Source organism: Canis lupus, chromosome 31, assembly GCF_003254725.2.
Source record: "Canis lupus dingo isolate Sandy chromosome 31, ASM325472v2, whole genome shotgun sequence".
Lineage (NCBI taxonomy): Eukaryota > Metazoa > Chordata > Mammalia > Carnivora > Canidae > Canis > Canis lupus.
Window position 1 is genome coordinate 9,974,558 of NC_064273.1, and position 22,093 is coordinate 9,996,650.

The 22,093-nt window shown below is 35.8% G+C and overlaps 1 protein-coding gene across 13 annotated transcripts in view; it reads right to left on the reverse strand.

The window, feature by feature from the left end:
* ROBO2 (roundabout guidance receptor 2) overlaps nt 1-22,093 on the reverse strand; it is a 1,648,622-nt gene that overhangs the window by 174,287 nt on the left and 1,452,242 nt on the right. For all 13 annotated transcript variants that reach the window (XM_049104693.1, XM_049104697.1, XM_049104695.1 and 10 more), the window contains one exon: nt 885-1,042. In XM_049104693.1, the coding sequence (XP_048960650.1) occupies nt 885-1,042 (158 nt within the window). The remainder of the gene's footprint in view (nt 1-884; nt 1,043-22,093) is intronic.

A 22,093-nucleotide genomic window follows, 5' to 3' on the forward strand; every position in this document is an offset into this window, starting at 1 on the left:
TAGAAATGGCACATTTGTTCAGTCCTGTGTGACATTATTTTAAGTAAAATATATTTATTCTCAATAACTGTATTGAACATTAGAATTATATTAAGAATAACATCAGAAGTTTGAAGCATATCTACTATTTCAGTGAACAGGTTCCTACAAGCATCCCAAACAAATGTTGAGTGGATCCTCAAAAAATATAAAATAATTGTTTGCCATTACCCTTCTCTACCACTTTATGATGTTCTGGGTGTCTCATTTTGATATTAATCAAGTGATGAACCTAATCATCAATTTTCCTTGAAAGCAGACCATTTTTCTACAAAAGCAAAACTGCAGAACCAAAAAAGTCCTGTCTACTTTGATTTTACTTTGTAACGCTTAAACTTTTAAATGAATTCATATATAAAATTTTAGTTATACACATTAAATTTAAAAACTGGAAAAGGTGCTTGAAGTACTCATTACCTCACATTATTTTCTCTTATATTTTGAAAATAGTGCAAAAAGAAATGTTCTAGTGAATATGGCTTATGGCCATCATTTACTCGTTGTCACTCATGTACTGCACGATCAATAGAAGCATTGGAGATCTTAAAAAGAGCTAAGTCATCTTTGTGCTATAAATATATATTTACGTATTTACATATTTATATATTTTCATATTCAGATTGGTGCAATTATTAATATATCATCTACACTTGATTTATATAATTTTGTCTCTTTGAAGCCTCATCTTAAAGTTTTAGTTCTTGGTTACTCTTTTCAGTCCTTTCAATACAGTGTGAATGGTAGTTATCATTCAATGCAGTTCTACAATTTTATTATCAATAAAATATATCCATTTGAAGACTTGATATTTAATCTCTGTAGGCATTAATTTTTATTTAACTCACACTTATTCTTTCTTCCTTGTCATCAATTCGGACTTTGTCTTTTTTCCAGTAGATCGTGGGTTCTGGGTGTCCCCTGGGAGGTTGGCACTCCAGGATTGCAGGCTCTCCGGCTGCCACTACAACATCTGTGGGATTTTGCCGGAAGTCATCTCGTAACACTAAGAAAAACAATTGTAGTGAAAGAAAACTCAATGATAGGAACTTTAGCTTTCTCTTAACAAAAGGTAACTTCAAGTCTTACTGTGTTCTAATAAAAATTGAATATTTACTGAGAACATAGCCATGCCTATATTAAAACATTTTAGGGCCAAATTAAATGTTCAACAGGGCAATGGCTGACTATATGACCGTGCATCTGTGCTATCAAATCTGATTTAAAAAATAAGGAAAGTCTAAGGAAAATAAGAAATACTCATGATATAGTTTTGAGATTTGACACGCAAGGTACAAAATTGTTTATGCAGCATAATCCCATTTGCTCTAGAGGAAAAGCATGAATATATCTCTATATATAAAAACACTAAATAAATTGTCAAGTTATACTTAAAACCCCAAAACAAGTCATATGCATATGGTCTGTGAGCACGTGTGCATGTCAGTCTGGGAGGGGAAGTGGGGTGAACACTTTCTGAGAACACCCTTTCTCATGACATGAATATGGACAAGATCCACACTGTTTTCATTATACGTCAGAAGATAGACTCATTGTTCACCCTGCAACGCACTAGCACCCACATCCACAGGGCTACATTTTCATTCTCTGTGAATCTCCACCTGCCAAGCGACATCTGGGCAGCGTGACATCCAGAGCAGAGATATCCCTTATAGCAGTTTGACCAGTCTGAATTTCCCCTCCTTTCATTAGAAGAACAGCAGGTTGGACCTCCATTGTAACCTCCGAAAATCTGGCAGGCCTGGCTCTCCAAATGTCACCTATCTATCTGTGTGTGCTTTTCTTCTGCTGGCAAGATGAAAAGCCTAGAGAAACGACTTGGCCCTATCTGATTGCAAAATGTTGGTTTCTTTAGCAAATAAGGGCTATGACCATTTCAGGGAGAAACATTCAAAAAAGTAGTTGAGGCCAGGAATATACCATATGCCTCAATTGCCTATGCTTTTTCTAACTGCCTTGACTTTCCTGTTCCTTTATAGTCCAACACTGACAAGTTTGTTTCCTAAGTGTATTGAAGGACAACATACACACACTCACACATGCACAGAGAAACATAAGCACATACAGTGTATTATATCTATGTATATATATAAATTGGTCAAGCTGTTTGAAATCAAAATTAGGCAGCTTCTGCTAGCCCGTTATGTAAATCATCTGCTACAAATGTGGATTAGGTCAAAGCAACTGCCTTTGGTGTCCTTTAATGAGACCTGCTTCAGCACTCTGCTCCTTTGTTGGGCAGAGTCTCTGGGTTAATTGTCATTCTCCAAATAAATAAAAATTCCCTGGCCTGAAAATAGCTCCAAGGGGACAAGTGAGTGACTTTTAGGGCTTTTCTGCTCTTGTCTCTTGCAGCACATCCTTTAACAGGGGTTTCCATCTTAATGAAGTCATGGCCTTTACTAGATTAAAGAACCTTGTCTCCTATTGAAGGAACAGTAAGAAAGAATCCAGCACAAATTGCTCACTCGCAGCTTATAAGCTGATTAATTTACTGCTTTTGCTGCTAAGGAAATGTGTTCCATTTTAGCATGGTGAACTGCACATTTTTTGGTTCTCTTGTCTCACTGGCAAGAGAGGTGCAATTTATATGCATAAGGATTTGCTCTGAATGGGCTGAGAGAAGTGTGGGTTTAAATATCACACTCAGACAAGGAGGATAGGAAAGGGTTAACATTGTGGTTCCCTTTTGCAGGTAAATCCTCCTGGGAAAGCTAGCTGGTGACTCATTTATATTCTAAATACAGAACAGCTGCCTATTTATGCAATGTTAAGACATGCAAAAATATGGTAACAGAGTGGTGAGCACCCCTACAATATCCGGTACTGGCAACAAATGGTGTTTTGGCAGGCCCTCAATCTGTTCCAAAATGACACATCTGGCCAGTTGAAGGACCTTCTCTAGAACTGGTATCCTAACAAGTGACATGCCAAAAAGCCTCTGCTCAAATGGTACTTAAGACCATTGCAAATCATTCAGAAACACAGTGTTACATCAATTTGCAACAAGCCAAATTAAGAAAGAAAGAAAAAAAAAGGTCCTTTGACACGGAGGACAAAAAGGAGAAAAATATCATAACAAACTAAGGACTGCTACTCTTAAACAATATAACATGTGTTTATGGCATTCACAAAAAAGAAAATGACTCCAATTTGCAAATGAAGCCAAGAAATCTAACATCAACTGTAATTTTAGGCTTTCAGACTATTCACCCAGAGAGTGGGGTGAGATAATAGTATAATTGGTACTGTACCCTTGTTCAACTGGTAAAATGCTCTTTGGGGTTTGTATAGCATTCAGTTAATTCATTTTTTGCTTAGTGATACCATTTCTTTTACTTCAAGTCTTTGGGGTAATAAAATGGATTTCTTCTTTCTCTCAAATAAAACATTCAGGGGAAACACATCCTTTTCATCAGATCCTAGCACAGAATACGGGAAACTTACTCTTAGGGAAAAGTAAAGCAATTTTTACTCTTCTCAGACTAAAAAAAAGGATAGGTCTGTTGTTATATTTGCTTACATTTTTCTGAGGTTTGTATATACATTCATTAATACAAGCGAAGTAAAATGAAATAATATCTATGGTTTCCATTTCTTGTGCTAATTTTTCATTCCTGTCTCAGATTTTGCCCTAAAGTATTTTCTATAGTAAAGAAGTTATGCATTTGGATGAAGGAGTAAAATGGTCTTGTAGAACAGCAAAGCAAGTCCAATTAAGTCTGTGTTTTTTTCTTCTAAGCCCCTATTGTAGAAAGAATTGTGAGCTACATTTTTGATGTGACTTGACAAGTAAGCCAAAGCAAGGGTGCACAGCAATATGTGTAATCACTAAAGCTCCAAACAGGTCTTTAAGTAGAGTGAAAAGAAATAAACCTGATTAATTGAGAAAAGAATCTGGTTACAATGACAAAAGCTTAGAGGGCAGTGGTAAGTTATGCTTTATAGAAAGAAAAGAGGTATAAATAGGTATACACTTTTGATATAGCATTTGCTGGTGGGGCTAAACTTAGACTACAAGCATTCAAATCTCCATGGGGGGTGGGGGTGGAAATCTCATTGGTTAGGACCTGAATATTCATATCTGTCTATGAGCTGAAAACCACAAATGAGATTTCACCTCGCTCGTCCTATCTAGATTGGGTTTGCATTCTTTTTACATTGTCATGCACTGTGACTTAGAAAGTTATTCTGGAAGATCCGAAAGTTCTGAATTACTTGTGTGCTTGATAAAATATCGTTTATAGTCATGACATAAAGATTTCTAACAAATTAATTCAATTTTCCAGGAACATGTTGAACACAACAATGTGCTTGTCACTGATCTATAAAATGGTTAAGAAATATAAAACAAGAATGACATGGCAATAACTGTGGTAAGTTTTTTCTCTAATATCCCTCAATGATCCATCTCTCCGGGTGGTTATTCTCATGTGTAATCTCCTCCCTTTTACTGTGGCCTGGACCTAGTGACCTGCCTTTACTGAATAGTTTCTTGCAAAGCAATGGAATGTCACCTCCAACATCAGGTTATAAATGATTGTAACTTTCATCTTTTTCACTCTCTCTGTCTCTTCCTCTCTCTCTCTTCATGGGATTCTTCTGATCATGTGAGATACCCTGTTTCTCAGTAGAGAGGCCCATTTGACAACAGTCTAAAGGCTTCTAGGCAACGGAAAACAATGCAAGGGACTGACTGAGGCTTTAGGTTCAACAGCCCTGGAAAACCCAAACCCTGCCAACAACAATAGAAGCTTGTGAGTAAAAAAAAAAAAAAAAAAAAAAAAAAAAGAAGAAGCTTGTGAGTAGAAACGTTCCCAGGTGAGCCTTCACATGATACCCACAACCCTCATCAACACTTTTACTGCAGCTTTATGAGCGATCCCACAGCAGATGGCTAAGTTAACTCTTATCTGGATTCCTGATCCACAGAGAATAAATGTGTGTTATTTTAAGCCACTGAGTGTTGTAGTTTGTTACACAGCAATAGGTAGCTAATATAATGCCCTAAAGGAGTTTAGGTCCGGTCATGCCTTTAGAGCTTACATCTTTGACTCCTGTTTCCTCATGATGCCACATTTTTTTCACCTTCAACTCCTTTCCCTTCCATCCCAAATCAACAGTTCTCAGGAATTTTGAAAAGATATATTTTGTACATTTTATATCTTTACATATTTTATAAAATATTTTATATCTTATATTTTTTACATTTTTATTTTACATTTTGCCAACCAAGGCAAGGCAAATCATTACTCAGACATTTCCATGTTAGTTTAGTAAGTCAAATTCAAAATAACAGTGAGACAAGGCTATATAATTAAGAGACCAAAGGATGTATTTCTGAATTATAATGTGCACATGTTATTAGAAATACAGAGACTACAAATATTCCTGACGAAAGTATTCATACACATTATTGGATAAAAAATACCATCCATGACAAACTAAATTGATCATGAGAAAGGTAATCTAAAAGGAAATTATAATTAAAAGCATTGTTAGCAGCAGTTGAAACCCATAGCAACTCAGAGCAACACCAATGACAAGGCTTCTCTGCCAGCAGGGTTACCCTCTGTATGTACCCAGGAGCTGTCAGAGCCATGTGGCTCAAGACTTCTCAGTAGAAAACATACAGAGGAACATCTAATTATCAATGTATATTAGCATATGGTGGTCTTTCTGCGTGAAAATCTCCCCTAGGTTGTCTTTGTTTCCTTACTTTTTCCTATTTCTTCCTTTAGACACATACCATTTCTTCAGTATCAGCTTCAGACTTAGTCATCTGAAAAGCTTTCCCTTCCACACTCACATTGGACTAAGTAACCCTCCACTGGGCTCCCATCTTGAAGGGCATCAGAAGATGTCATCGAAAGTTCTTGATTGGTTGACAGAGGTGATGAACTCCTCTTAAGAAGTGTGTTGCAGTTTTTTTCTTACATCAAATGAGCCACAACATTTTAATTTTGTTTTTAAGCCATGATGTTTTAATTTGATTTTAAAATGTCATTTATGAAGAACAGTTTAAGTTGTTTGGATTTAAGAGGTAGCATACTTAACTTGCCTCCCTACAAGCTCATATAGCTCTACAATAAAATCCAGGCAGTTCAAGAGGGTTGGAAATTAATCAGTCAAAGGCACAACAGATTTATGTCAACCAGTAAAACTGTTAGATCAAATTATACTATCAGCATTATAGTGGACTAGAAAAAAATGTGAAAGCCATTCCTACAGCTGGTACATATTGTTTCCCTATCCCTACCATAACTGGCATCACCACCACCTATCACCATGGGGAGTGAGCACTTGTAATGCCAACCAGCCTGAAGCCCAGGTCTTCTGTTCTACTTCTGAGGAAAGAACACTGTCTCTTCCTGCTGTACTAAATGGTTGCTGTTGACAGCCATGCTGTGACCCCAGGGGGAGCTCCAGCCTCAGGATGAAACCAAGGCCACACACTTGAAAAAAATCTGGGTTCTTGATGACCTATCTGGACAAATAAATCTTGAAGACTATGCTAAATCTGGACTTACTAGTACATGATCTAAATAAATTTTTTTCTCATACTTAGACCAGTTTAACTTGAGTTTCCCTTTTCAACTGAAAGCTCCCCACTGACAAACTATAATAATTCTGTATTTTTCTGAAGTTTCAATGACAGAAAGACCAAATAAATCAAAAGGGGAATCATCATTCACAACAAACTATTTTATTACATTTGGTACAATCAAACAAACTATGGGCAGAATGGACAGGGTAGCCACCAGCTAAATAGATGATAAAATCTAATATTTAGGGCACAAGTCATAAGTGGTTTCTTCTGCACAGAAGGGGAACGAGAAAGAAATAACGCAGTGGGGAGACATCCTGCTACCGCTGTGCAAGCTGACACTCTGGCACTCTGGCACCTCTGCAGCATGCTGACAATTCCAAAATGAGACGTTCTCACCCCCCATCTCTTCTAAGACTCCCTGTGCAAGCAAATTCACTCAGCAAATGATCCAGATAAACCAGTGATATGAATTGGAGCATGCTGAATAAACAAGGATGCCCTGTGACTTGTTCATTTTCAAGTCATAGCATTTCTTGAAGCCTGGTATTCTGTAGGGAGTAAAAAACACAAACACACAATTCACTAGAGGAATGGCCAGCTCCAAATTTCTTAGCTAAGCCTTTATTCTTGAATCCCTTTTTTTAAAGCTCTGTTCTGTCCTCACCAGCAATATAATTTGAAGTCCTGCTAAGAGTGCCAAGTCTTCCTTAATGTTTTCCATTAATGTTTAAAACTTGCTGAAGGATTCTTAGAAATTGCATGGAAACATCTTGCTCTCTGTAATTTGTATCCGTAACCTCTGTAATGCATATGTTCTCCTTGGGGACCAAGTGTTGAGATCATTCATAAACTCTTGGATCACATGTGGCACTGCAAACTGGTGACATCTGACCACGGCAGACTCAAGGCCTGTCTCTGGCAATCATTTCCTTCGGTTTGAGTCAAGGAGCCGGCAGTTGGCATAACTTCAACACTTGGAAGTCCTATTTTTGGCAAAGCCTAGCATCTCATATTTGACAGGGATCTGCATACTCTATCCATTAGCTTAGGAGGAAGTAGTGGATTGAAGCTAATTAATGTTTAATTGGCTCCTCTTTTTTCTTCCTTAAAGTGCCACTGTCCACAAAACGGTTCATGTGGGATGAATGTCTCCAGAATTATGGAGAGCTCAAAGGAATAAAAGCATCTTAGACATGTGCCCAAATACAGTATGTGAGGCAGAGGATAGTGCCTAGAACAGCAGGTATTAGCCTAAACAAGTTCAAGGCAAAGCCTTCCTCTATTCAAAAGAAAAGCCTCCTCTCAAAACCCTCAAAATATTCTGCTCTGCTACCCAAATAACTTCTTTCTAGCACCTGCCCCATTTAGAGCTAATTCCAGTCTTGGTTATGGGGATGTCTACAACTCTGGGTAATGGAAAAAATAGCATATTGAATTCAAAATACAGAACTACACAGGCTAGCATTTTTTAAAAAAGCAAACATTAAGTAATGTTTCTCAAGATGATAACAAGGGGGCTGTGCACGGCTGGCTCAGTTGGAGGAAACTGCGACTCTAGATCTCAGGGTCTTGAGTTCAAGTCCCACATTAGAGATTGCTGAAATAAAACTTTTTTTTTTTTTTAAAGATGGTAACAAGGGGAAATACTAGATTATTTCAAGCTTATAATACTGTCTCTTACTTTCTCTACATCTGAGTTTGAGAATCAATAAATAAACAAATAGTCACATTTTATAGGATTTGTATTTACAGGATGATTACAAATAGCCATCTGTTTGCTTTTCAAACCAGCTTTTCAATCTGGTTCATGTCCCATGAGCCTCAAGTCTTTAGCCAAAGCAGTTAGGCTCCGAGGTATCAAGAAGGTTGGTTATAACTGCTTTGCACAATGCTGTTTTTGCCCATTACTTCCCATTTTTCTCCCATATCCCTCTCTTTCTCTTCCTTCTCATTTAACCCTCACTGTTAGACCAAAGAAAATAAAAATTTGAGAGGACTAAATATCATATATAGATATGTAAAAATATAGATATGTAAAAAATATAGATATGTAAAAAATAAATATATTTATTTAAGAGCAGATTAAAATTTAAAACAAATGTAAGGACATATTTAAATTCTAACTTTAGGATTTATCACTGCTTTATAACTACATCTGTCAATTTGAATAAAAGAATAAAGAGTGCTATCAAGTAAATATTAATGTGCTGCTTTATTCTGGATCCCAAAAGATTACTGCCCTCCTCCTGCCTTGTTAGTCCTTATCTGAAGGCATTAGCTTTTACAGCATTCCAACATTGCAGAGTTCACAGAGATACACAATCTCAACAGCATCTTCCTGTCATTCTATCCTTTCCTAGTATCAACGGTTATTGTTCCAATATTTCTCTCCCATGGTGTATTCTGATGTGCATGATCAACATGAATTAAAATGCCAAGTAACTGCCAGATGTCATGAGTTATAAACTCAATAGTCTAAGGATTATTACACATTAGGGCACCCTACAGTGCAAGGGTGTCCTGGAATTTATGTGTTATTTATTACCTATTGGCAGGGTCTCAAAGTAATCTCACCCCTGCTGATGAAATGAGGGTTGGAAGGAGAAGAAGGTCAAGGTCAACCTTCCTTGTCAAGAATGCCAGTTACTTTGAAACTACTGTTGCTTTATCTTTTTTCCCCTCTACCTGAAATTCAAGGAAATTTCTGAATGAGAGGAAAATATATTCTAATGCATCTATGGACTTTCAACTCAATTATGCTGATTTTACAATTTTCATCATATCACCTATTTTAACAACACATTTCATAACCATACTAGGGGTCTGATTTAGAGAGTACCCATGAAACCCACCATAATCCATAAACTTAAAAATTACCTCTTTGAAAGCACACTGTTTATTTTTCTTTTTTAACTCAAGAACAGAGACCAAAGACTAACTGCATGAGACTTATTTAAATTTTTAATGCAGCAATGAGAACATTAAAAAAAAAAAAAATCATGTCCATACGACTGTGAACTCTTCAGTCTTTTCTATTCAATATTAAGATTTACATATATCCACACCACAAAATACGGCCATTATTCTAAGCTGTCATGAATTTTGCTGAAATGGATGTAATGTGACATCCCACATTCTTCTGGAAATGTTCTATTTGATTCTTACATGACACAAAGCTTGAAATGTTTCCTAATCCAGAACATAGCATATTTATTTTCAAATTGGCTGATTACAAAAAGCTCTATCATCTCTCTCTTCTCCCAAAGATCCAGTAACCTTCTTTTCTTTTGCTACCAAATGAATTCTGAATGCTGCAGTTAACATTCAGTAATCTCATTACCCATCTACCATAAATCTTCAAAAGTATCACCATGTTTTGACAGCTGAGCAGGACAAGAGGAAGCAATGAGCATATCCAAGCACTTTTTATGAATGCAAATGTGCTAAAGACCACATTTAAATTATTTCAGAAAACTCATATAACACCACTGACAACAACTGGAAACAATGTGCTTGACAATTTTTGTTTACCTATGAAAAGCACAATTTCTCTTATTCCTGATGCTAAGTCCACAACCCACCCCTACTCCACCCATTGCCATATACTCTATGAAAAAAAAAACAACTGATACCAAAGAACTAATAATGAATATCTTTTCAGGTGTAAGTAATACTGAGTCGTCATGATAAAAATTTATTGTGTGTTTTCCTGATAAGTGTTTAAATATTTAAACATTCACATATAAGTTAATCAAAATTACATATCTTATATAAAAATACAAAGATGTCATCTTAAGCATGGAGGTTTTTTAAAAAAAAATCTTTCTCTTCCTCTGACATACCCTGGAGTCAACCCTGGACATCCACAGGCGAACCTTAGCCATGCTCAGCAATAAGAGAATATATCAAGTTGTCTTCTGAATCTCTGGCTGTATTTTTACTCTGGGTTACACAATTACTGTGAGGACAAGGACTCAATACGTTTTTATTCCCAAATTAAGACAAAGAATAAACAAAGCCACTTCCTTCCTGCTTGGAGGGGTGCCAACTGCCTACCTAGAAATAACTACCTCATTGCATATGATTGTTTTAGCTTCTCTACATAGAGGGTACCAAAACTTGATAAATAACAGGTATGAGTCTATGAAACCTTCATTATTTTGTCACAAGGCTATTTGTGACACCAGATTATTAAAATTAATGAATTATTATAATCCCAAAATTTGGCCATTTTCATGCACCAAATATCAACTGATTCACCCAACTCTTCCCCAAAACTGTCTATAAATGGTAAAATTAGAAACATCTTCTTGATGCTGTCAATGAACAAAGTTATAACTATTCTGAATATCCTACTTCTTCTCCTCCATGTGCCCAGTTGCTTTCATGGGACTTGGAATTGGTATTTAATTTATGTTTATGAAACTACTACTCTTTGGCAAGGAGGCAATATGGCATTGTGGTTAATACAATGGATTTAGTCAGAGGAATGGGTTTGAATTTCAGCTCTGCTACTTTATTTTTTTTTTTTTATTTATTTTTTTTTCTCTGCTACTTTATAAACTGGATGGTCTTATATAATCTCTGAGCTTCTTCATCTATAAAATTGAGATAATAAATCTTACGTTTTTTGATTGTTATGAAGAATTTTAAAAGTGAATTTTGTAAAGCACACTGGGACATAAAGGAAGAACTTCATAAATGAGAATTATTATTGCTGTTGGGAATTTGAAATACTGATAAATAAAAAGGACCTAGCAATTCTATTTTGTGTTGGATTTTAAGTGAGTTCTATGGCTACCAATTTTTAATTCCTTTGTCAAAAAGTTAATGATGTTCAAGAACACCGTGTATAAAATATTGCTTACTCTAAGGTACTGATGGTCGAATGCTCAAACTCTATGCAATTGCTACTAGACAATAATTACTAGACGTGAGGACTATGGGAGTTGGGATTTACATATAATAATATAATCCTATATCAAATATGTTTAGATATTATTTATGTTAGGTTAGAAAGTATTAACAGGAAAATAAAATATCATTCTTTCCTCCCAATTGAAAAGTTGACATTTGCCTGGTAAATTTTACCCAATTCATTTTTTTTCTTTTTTTTTTTTTAAAGATTTATTTATTTATTTATGATAGACAGAGAGAGGAAGAGAGAGAGAGGCAGAGACACAGGAGGAGGGAGAAGCAGGCTCCATGCCAGGATCCCGACACGGGACTTGATCCCGGGACTCCAGGATCACGCCCCGGGCCAAAGGCAGGCACTAAACCACTGAGCCACCCAGGGATCCCCTACCCAATTCATTTTTAAAAGGTGATTTTAACATAATACTCAATTTTGCTTTATTTAAATGATACCAGATAAATTAGAGATTCTTCACTTTCCAATCAGTTCTGGTTGCAACTATATATCTGGAGAATAGAAGAGTTTTCCAACTCATTCACTTCTTTAAAAAAATTTTTTAAGATTTTATTTATTTATTTATTTATGAAAGACACAGAGAGAAAGAGAGGCAGAGACACAGGCAGAGGGAGAAGCAGGCTCCATGCAGGGAGCCCGATGTGGGACTCGATCCTGGGACTTCAGGATCACATCCCGGGCCAAAGGCAGGGCTAAACCACTGGGACACCAGGGCTACCCTAAAATTTTTTTTTAAAGTAATCTCTACACCCAATGTGGGAATCAAACTCACAACTCTGAGATCAAAGGTCACATGCTCCAAGGACTGAGGCGGCCTGGTGCCCCTCACTTCCTTTTTATTTGATAAGTCTGTACTGCATATTTCGTTGTTGCAAGGTGCTATATGACACATTCAGGAGTACAAGATACTTCAAGTCAAGATTTTGACTTCAGGGAACTAAAAAGATTAAGGAGAGTTACCACATGTAACTCAAATACTATAATCTGAAAGGAAAAAAAAAAGGCCTGCAGTAACAGAGAACTACGTTGGGAGGTACATTGAAAATGCATTAAAGCCTAAAGAAGAACAACATTGCATTCAACATGGAAGACATTTTAGAGGAGCCAACTTCAGAGTTGGGTTTGGAATATGCAGCATATGCTTTAATTAGTTACAAAAAGAAAAACATTCTGGAATGTGTTTGCATGTACATAAAGCAATCTCTGGAAGAATATCTAAGAAAATAATAACAAATGCCTTTTTAGAGAAAAACAAAACTGGGAAGTAAAAGATAGAGGGGAAAGACTTCCCTATGTACCTTATACTTTTTTTATTTTATGACCTTGTTCATGTATCAATTATTTATTAATATTTATATTTAACAATGAATGAATAAAAATAAAATCGACTATGACTGTTTTCAAAGTATACTATCTGTCCCAATTGTATTCAACAGAATTGTAAGCAGGGTACAGAAACCCGTTTTTTCCCAAGAGTCACTGAGTGACACAAAGTGCAAATTTATAGAATAATGGCAGCATGGAACATAAATGTCAACAGAATATCTGTAGGATGATGATAAACGTCACCTTAGAGATCAAATTATATAATTTGATTAATTGGTCCTTTTCTAAGATAGAATAAACATTCAGAAGACTTGAATGTTGAGAAGGTCTTTCCTCTTCATGAAAGGTTAATTGAAGCCCTACTATGAGGATCATATAAGAGTTATGAAGACAAGTAAGATGGCAACCTTTTGATCCAGACCAAAGCCTTTTAGAGCCTGTATAGAGGACCAGATAAGAAGCAAGGAAGTTGGGGATCCCTGGGTGGCGCAGCGGTTTGGCGCCTGCCTTTGGCCCAGGGCGCGATCCTGGAGACCTAGGATCGAATCCTATGTCGGGCTCCCGGTGCATGGAGCCTGCTTCTCCCTCTGCCTATGTCTCTGCCTCTCTCTCTCTCTCTCTCTCTCTCTCTGTGTGACTATCATAAATAAATAAAAATTTAAAAAAAAAAAACAAGGAAGTTATGGAGGAAGGAGTAAATAGTGTTGACTCTGTTCTATTTTTTTTTTTTTTAAGATTTATCTATTCATTCATGAGAGACACAGAGACAGAGGCAGGGACATAGGCAGAGGGAGAAGCAGGCTTCCCATAGGGAGCCCGATGAGAGACTCGATCGCGCCCTGAGCCAAAGGCAGATGCTCAAAAACTGAGCCACCCAGGCATCCCGACTCTGCTCTATTTGAGAGAAGCTTAAGGTCTTCACAGAGTACATAAAAACCAAAGTATCATTTACTTAGAAAAAGTTCATCTTTTCCAAATTTTAAGTTGTGAATTTATAAACCCACTTTAAATGTCTGAATCAAGAAAATTATGATTCTTCCTTTAAAAATAAAAACTTATCTCCATTTGAAGGTTCTTCATGGAGTTTCTTTTTAAAAAAATTTACTTATTATATTTTGAGAGAGCACAAGTGACAGGTTTGGGACAAGGAGAAGAAACTCAAGCAGACCTCACTAAGCACAGAGCCCAACTTGGGACTCTATCTCACTACCCTGAGATCAGGACCTGAGCTGACCTAAGCTGAAACCAAGAGTCAGTGATGCCTGGGTGGCTCAGTGGTTGAGTGTCTGCCTTCGGCTCAGGGTCTGATCCCAGGATCCTAGGATCACGTCCAACACTGGGCTCCCTGCAGGGAGCCTGCTTCTCCCTCTGCCTATGTCTGCCTCTCTCTCTTTGTGTCTCTCATGAATAAATAGATGAAATCTTTTTAAAAAAATGAAACCAAGAGTCAGACACTTAACCAAATGTACCACCCAGACACTCCTTCATGGAGTTTTCTTTATTAAAATTAACTTTATAAAAACTTTGGCTTATTAGGTCTTTTATGTTTATATGATTTGAATATATAAAAACATCATTAGCTTTTTATTTTATTTTAAATAATTATTTCTTTGTTTGAAAGAGAAAGAGAGAGAGACAGTGTGCTCATGTGGGCAGGGGCAGAGGGAGAGAATCTCAAGCAGACTCTGCTGAGAATGGAGTCCAACTCAGGGTTTGATCTCATGATTCATGAAATCTCGACCTGATTGAAAACCAAGAGTTGGAGGCTTAACCAACTGTGACAACAAGGCACTCTTAGCTTTTTATTTTAAAAGTGAGGAAACAGGATACATATGTGTACAGATTAAGTATAATGATATTATTCAATCTTTAACATAATTTTTCTTATAGGATGACAGTTCGTGGTATATGATAAAATGAATTATATTCCATCTTAAACAATATAATTAACTCTTAAGGAAACTTTCTCTATACCAATAAATTCAATTTTGTCTAATCCTTGGGTTTATGATAATGTCAGTTCATTAAAATGTTAGTTAAAACTCATTAAAACACACACTCAGAGGTAACAGCTTCATTACTGTATTATGAGGTAAAGAAAAAGAGAATGCTTTATTATCATTTGTTTTCAGAATTGAATATATTTGCATAATAAAAGGTTCACTGTATATTTTCAATAATCTTCAAATATTAAGCAGCCCAGTAATTTAAAAATGTGTTCTCTAAAAATGATCCTGTTACTGCAGAATTCTGGTTGTTCTTTTTCACATAGAAAAAGTGGCCATATTAGAGACAGAAAATCATTTGAAATAATATTAAAATATGTTAACATGTTTATTTCTTTCTCCATGTTTATAATGTTTGGGTAGCATAGGATTTCCATACAATAGTGGATGGCTTAATCAAGTGCTGCAACTAATTGCCTTCCCTAGATATGTCAGTACTTTGTAAGAATGGCAAGTCAGGTAGAAATTACATTGGAAATTAGCTATATCTCTAATGAGGATGGAATCTTTTTTTTTTTTAAAGATTTTACTTATTTATCATGAGAGACACAGACTGAGAGATAGGCAGAGACACAGGCAGGAAGAGAAGCAGGCTCCTTGCAGGAGCCTGATGCAGGATTTGATCCCAGATCCTGGGATCACAACCTGAACTGAAGTCAGGCGCCCAACCGGATCCAGCAGTCCCCAGATGCAGTCATTTCATATTTCTCTTCCATAGAAGCTTAGCCAGAGTAAATACTTGATATTATGACCAAGAGTTAAGATGTGGAAAATTAGTATAAGTGATTTTTGTATTCTCCTCAAATCTGATGTGATAAAACCATTATTATTAAAGCACTGCAAAAATATATCTCTAATTTTAATGTATATTTCTTATCTTGAATTCTAAGATACTCTCCTAATTTTCCTCTCACTAGCCATTTACTCTGGCATGTACTTTGCCAGAAACTTTCTGTTCTTAAAGCACAATCAATATCACTCAAAAATGGAGTGTCCTCAGACATACATTCTTCCAAGTTAACCTCTGCCAATCCTGCCTCCATGCTGATGTTTCTAAACTGAATGCCTCCCATCTGGAGTCCCCTGGAGCTCCAGACTTGCTTGACATTGCCATTTGAATGTCTAAGATTATCTTGAATTTAATGTAACCAAAATGTAATTCTTAATTTTTGTCACACAAATCTTCATCTCCTCAATCTTCAGTGACTTTGTATATGCTATTGCCATATACAAATTGCTCAAGAAGTTATTAATTTTCCTCCATTTATGTCCACCAAGGACAGATGCACACACTATCATGTCCATCAGTAAGGCCCAAATGACTTTGAAATTTCCCCAGTATCAATTTTCTTTACCCCCACTGCTGTCATTTGGTCTGAGTCACTATCATTTCACCAGGAATAGTGAAGCTGATTCTTAACCATATTACTTTAGTCTTGCCCCTCTGACAGTCAATTCTCCACACAGAGAATTGTGTAATATCATTAAAATTATAAGACAAATCTTGTCATTCTTCTACCTAAAATTATCCAAAGGACTCTCACATTTACAAAAACAAAACAAAATAAAAAAAATCCAAAAAATCAAATCTTTCTCTGGCCTACAAAGCATCTTGGGGTCTGGCTCTCATCTACCACTACCCTTGCATCTTACCCCATTCTCCTGCAACTAGTTTGGCCCGTTTTCTTCTTCTAGCAAGGCAAATAGCTTCTTTAGGTTCTATTCCTACACTACTCACTGTGAAATTTTATTCCCCTAAGATTTCCTTTAGGTCTCCTCTTTTTGTCCATCAAATCTCAGTTTATATGTCAATTCTTTGGGCTCCCCTTTTATTATGACCCAATCTAAAGACGCAACAAGATCGCACATATCTCATCTCTCTGATATTGCCCCCTTCTGCATATCACATAGCACGATGTGAAATTATTATGGTTTGCTTATTTGTTCCTTATCTATCTGCCTTCAATAAAATGTGAGCTAACTACATGAAAGCAAGAACTAAAGTTCGTTTTGTCTTTTGTTGTATCCCAAGGGTCTAGAATGATATTCTTGGCACAGAGTAAGTGCAGAGTAAATATTTATTGAATGAATAGATGAGTGAAGAATTTCAATTCTTCTCATCAGCTAAACTGGATATAGTTTATTATTACATATGCATCTTTAGTAGAAAGTTTCCTACATTGATTTAATGGTTTTACTCAATAAATGTATAGAGTTTCTTGTTCTTTATTTTAGTAAATGATCCAGTATTCTCTGAAAGAGATTATTGTGGAATGATCTTACCACATTTATAAACTTTTCAAGATCATGTTCTGGATGTTTAATTTAAAATATTTCAGTTTTCTGGTAAGGTGGGATAAATTAGAACCTAATAATTGTCAAGATGTCCTGCCTAGAAGGTCAGTGGAATTCTCAGGATGACCTCATGAGATAGGTCGGTTTATGAATGAAAAGATATAAGTTCCAAGATGCTAACTTCATTTAGTTAATAGGAGGGGAAGTCAGGATTTGAAAATAAATCTTCTGTTTTTATTCCAGAGTCTATACTAGAAGATTATTGTAGTGGAAACTTAAGCCTAACAGACACATTATAACTCCTAAACCTAATTATTAAATACACTAAAAATAATTTAACTTTGTAACTAAGATCTTCATTATAATCAGTTATTGTATCGTGCTGGGAGATGGTGAATTCAAACATTAGGCTAAATCTATTTTTAATTCAAAATTCATGATGAAACTTGCTTCTCTGAATATATCTCTAATACAGACTTGATTTTATACAACTGCTTTTTTCAGAAAAACCTGAAGAACAAAAGCTAATGGTAAGTGAATTGCTGATCAGTATGACACCGCTGACACTGCTGTCTTTCTATGAAATGAACTATTGCACCTTTTCTAATGGTGTGCTCAAGCCTTCAGGATTAGTCTGTCTGTCTTTCTTCTTCCTCTTTCTCTTTTTAATATGTAAGTCAATCTCTTCCTTCAGCAAAAGTAAACTGTTATTCAGCTTTAGTCTTTTCTTTTCCCATTTATTTTCACAGAATATTTAAAAAAATATATATATATGGAGGCATCTTGAAGACAGAATGATATAATCACTATGACAGATATACAGCCAGAATTTTGCATCTTCAGCAATTCCTGGCCCTCTTCAGGGTAAGACCTGCTATCTCACAAGTTCTGGTGAAGGAAATCATTCAGTTTGAATCGTGGGATTTTTAGTTAATAGCTATGGAATTTAGGACAAGTTATATCCCCTTTCTAAGCTTCTTCATCAGTGAAATGGGAATAATGGTGACCATTATCTAGGGTGGCAATAATGGTTAAGTGAAAGGATTTTTGGCATTTAGCACATACCTGACAAAGTGTAGTATTTATTAATTATCATGGCTTTGCATGATCAAATAGAGATGTTTTATGATATATATTTGCCCTCAGAAAATATATATCTCCCCACAGTGATAATTCTCTTGATTAGGTTCATAGGTATATAACAAAATTGTAGGTAACACAATAAAATGGGAATCTCTCTATTACTGCACTAATAATGTAATATTTAATAAGTAACATTGCATAAGCAAAATAACATTCAGTGGGCCTAAATAATCAGTTTAAATATTTACACTAATTCATTTAGATGAATAGTTTTGACGCTTGAATTTTGCTTTATGTTAATGAAGAAAAAATAACCATTTACTTTTTGAGTAGTCTTTCTTAGAAAAAACACATAGAACAAATGCATCATGACTTTTACCAAAGGAAGGGATCACAACGTGTAGCAAGTAGGTGCAAAAAAGACAACTCTACAATAATGCCCAGCAATTTTTATGCCTAATTCTTAGTGAACTATCAATTAGTTTTAGGTTAAATGTAGATACTTTAACACAAAAATTAGCTCCTTAATACAGACTTTCAGGACACCTAGGTGGCTCAGCAGTTGAGTTTCTGCCTTCAGCTCAGGGCATGATCCTGGGACTATAGATCCAGTCCCGCATTGGGATCCCTGCAGGGAGCCTGCCTCTCCTTCTATGTCTCTGTCTCTATCTCTGTGTCTCTCATGAATAAATAAATAAAATCTTTAAAAAACATACAGACTTTCATTATCTTCATATTTTCAATATCTTTGTATTTTTAATTACCAAACACCTGATTTCCTTATTTCCTATAATTGGGTACCTGATCCTCAATATTATATAACTATTGTTGATTAAAGATATTAAAGATATTGTTGTTAAGATAGATCATTTATTTCAAGATCACAAAAGCAAAAAAAAAAAAAAAAAAAGTTGAAAGAGTGAGAGCAGAGAAAACAAAACAAATCAGGGGCCTTCATTCCTAGAGAACCAAAAATCACCTGTTCCTGACAGTTCATCTTCCAGTCTCCAAATGCCTGTTAGTAAGAGAAAAGCAGTCCAGTACACCTCCTGACATCTTTAATCGACTTCCTAGAGAGTGTTATCAAGAGCTATTCAAGCAGGGCTAATTGTGCCTGCAGACTGCTCACACATGGCCAAGTGGGGGGAGCTGGACCCGAAAACGGCTGGAGGAAGAGTATAATCTCTATCCGCGTGGGGGCAAGAATGAAGGGTTCTCTGAAAAGCAACAAATAATCCGTCAGCACTCTTGAGATAAAGGGGAGATGTGTAATGTGAGGCAAGAAAATTGATGCGTGCATGCAGACTCCCCGGGAGTGCGTCCTTTCACCATATATAGATTGTGACCCTGACTTGTGTTAGATGAGGGGACCTGAATGACAGCAGAAGACAGTGGCCTCGCAGAGCCTTCCTTCTGACAATTAATGTTGAGTCTACATTCTTCCAGGGAAGAGCCCTGCTATGTTGAAATGAGGCACAAAGGACCTGCCAGAATCAAACCAGCCCAGTCATTTCAGTTAAGTTGAAAACATGATCTCTATGGGGAGGGCAGCACACACGGCCACTAAGATCTCTGCTTGGACTGCTGCCTAGGCACATTGGGATAAAAAGAAGTCTGTTTGTTTTCTTTTCATTTTCATTTTGCCACTGAATTTCTCGCTTCTGTACTCGATATTTAATTGGAACAGAATGAAAGTCTTGTACACAAATCTCCACACATTGTATCTCTTCACTTTTATTAAAACATCATATTTTCACATGAATGTTTGCCCATCAGTTCCAAGACTGTCCCCTACCTTCTCTCTACCAAGCTAAGATTCTTTCCTTTGAAGCACAGCCAACCCTTGAGGTTTCTTGTACTGCCAACAAAACGTAAACAATTATTCTTCAAGTCTAAAGACAGCAGCTCCTGTTCACTCCTGGTGTTAGATTTTCAATGACTCATTTCATTTGCTTGCTGCGTCAAACTATGAAAAAGTTCACTGTGTGAATAAAAACTATAAAATAGCTTTTAACATTATTGATTTTATTTTTCTAGTTGATATCCAATGTCAACTTCTGTGAGGTCTGTTTCTTTCTTTCCTTTTTTTTAGTGTCCCCCTTTTTGAATGTCCCTATACATTTTCCCCTAGTTAGTGTGACTTAAAAAAAAGATTTTTCATTAATGATTGGGATTGTTCATTGTTTTCAAGTTTTATTTAATGAATCTGTGTTATCTTCTCAAAAGTGTGTAAAAGGTTTTTGTTATATATCTAACAATATGCAAGCTTTGATAATTATAATAACAATTCTATTAATTTAAATTTCAGTTAAACTGGTTGCTTTGGATTCAGCATTACAGTTTCATTCTTCCATTTATTATGCCATGATAATTTTACCTTTTGGAATTATAAGCCATAGAGTTAAAAACAAAACATGACTTTAATCAGCAACACTACAGTACTCAAGCCATTTCCCTTGCCATCTTGTTGTATTAAGCCACATAGCTGGGGAACAGCAGATTAAATTATAGGTACAACCTGAGTGTAGGAATGAGTGTACAAAAGGTAAAGTTAACTTGTCCAAACCATGATGATTCATATGGTGTCTCAACAAACTTAATTAGCAGCATGTCAACTTCCATGGCAAATGAACGGTCATAAACAAATAATAAAAATCATGAGTAATCAGAAAGAGAGAAAAAAAGAAGAGACAATTAGATCAAATTAGCTGTAATGAAAAATAATAATTCTAGAAATTGTCAAGGATACACAATGGCTCCTTATGAACTTAGAAGAATGTCAAAGAAATAGTCGAAGGACAACTTTTCAACATCATGTGAAATGTTTTAGGTGAGATAGATATATCATGGATTAAAAATAAATGTCAGTCCAGATGATGCTGGTACAGAATTAAAGTGGTATCATAGTATACATTTTTGCTGTGTGGGAGATTAATATAAATATTTCCACCTTTGTGCCTCAAGATATACTAGTATAAATAATGACTAAATGAAAAGGTTCCTGAATATAAAACCTTGTATGCAATCTGGAGAGTTTTGGTTTCAGAAGAGTCTGGAGTTCAACATAAGTGCATGACCAATGTGATGATAGTGGAAAATGTATAGAAATTGATGAGGTTGACTAAACTTACATTTAAGAAGGCAGGATATCAGAAAATGCAAAAACAGAGAAATTAAGTTGAATGCTCATCTTTTTTCCCCCCAAAACACAACCATGTTTATCTGATAACAGAATAGCTCAAAATGAGTATCAATGACCAGAACAATTTTTTTTTAAAAAGGGAATGCACTAGCAGATATCTGTGCAATAAATGAACAAACTATTCAAGGGAATGGTATCAAAGAGAGGCTCAGATAAGAAGATTCTGAGGGAGACAACAACCTCAAATAAAGCTGCACACAATTTCTATTGCTTAAATTCCAATGAGGGTATTTAGTTATTCCAAGTCTAATCATTGATGAGAATAAGGAGTAAGAACAAATGTGCTGGTTTAGCAGAAGAAACAACAGAAAGGGCATGCATTTGGAGACACTTGAAAAGACACCAGAAATCTTGCAATCTCCTAGTGATTCATCATCACTTTTCTTCCTAGAAGCTCACATTATTAAAAAGGTCAACTTGTTATTTGCCTTTGATTTGGTAGTTAATTAATGTAACTTAATCAAATGATTTTTCAATTACATCTCCATGCCATGCACCTGGAAAATAATAGTCAAAAAATATAGTTTCTGTCCTCAATGATCTGGAGTCTAATAGAAACCATGATAAGGAGACATTTTATAATTTTCAGAAATAGTCAGAAATATTTAACTGAATTTTATATACTTTATTATTATAGCTATTTG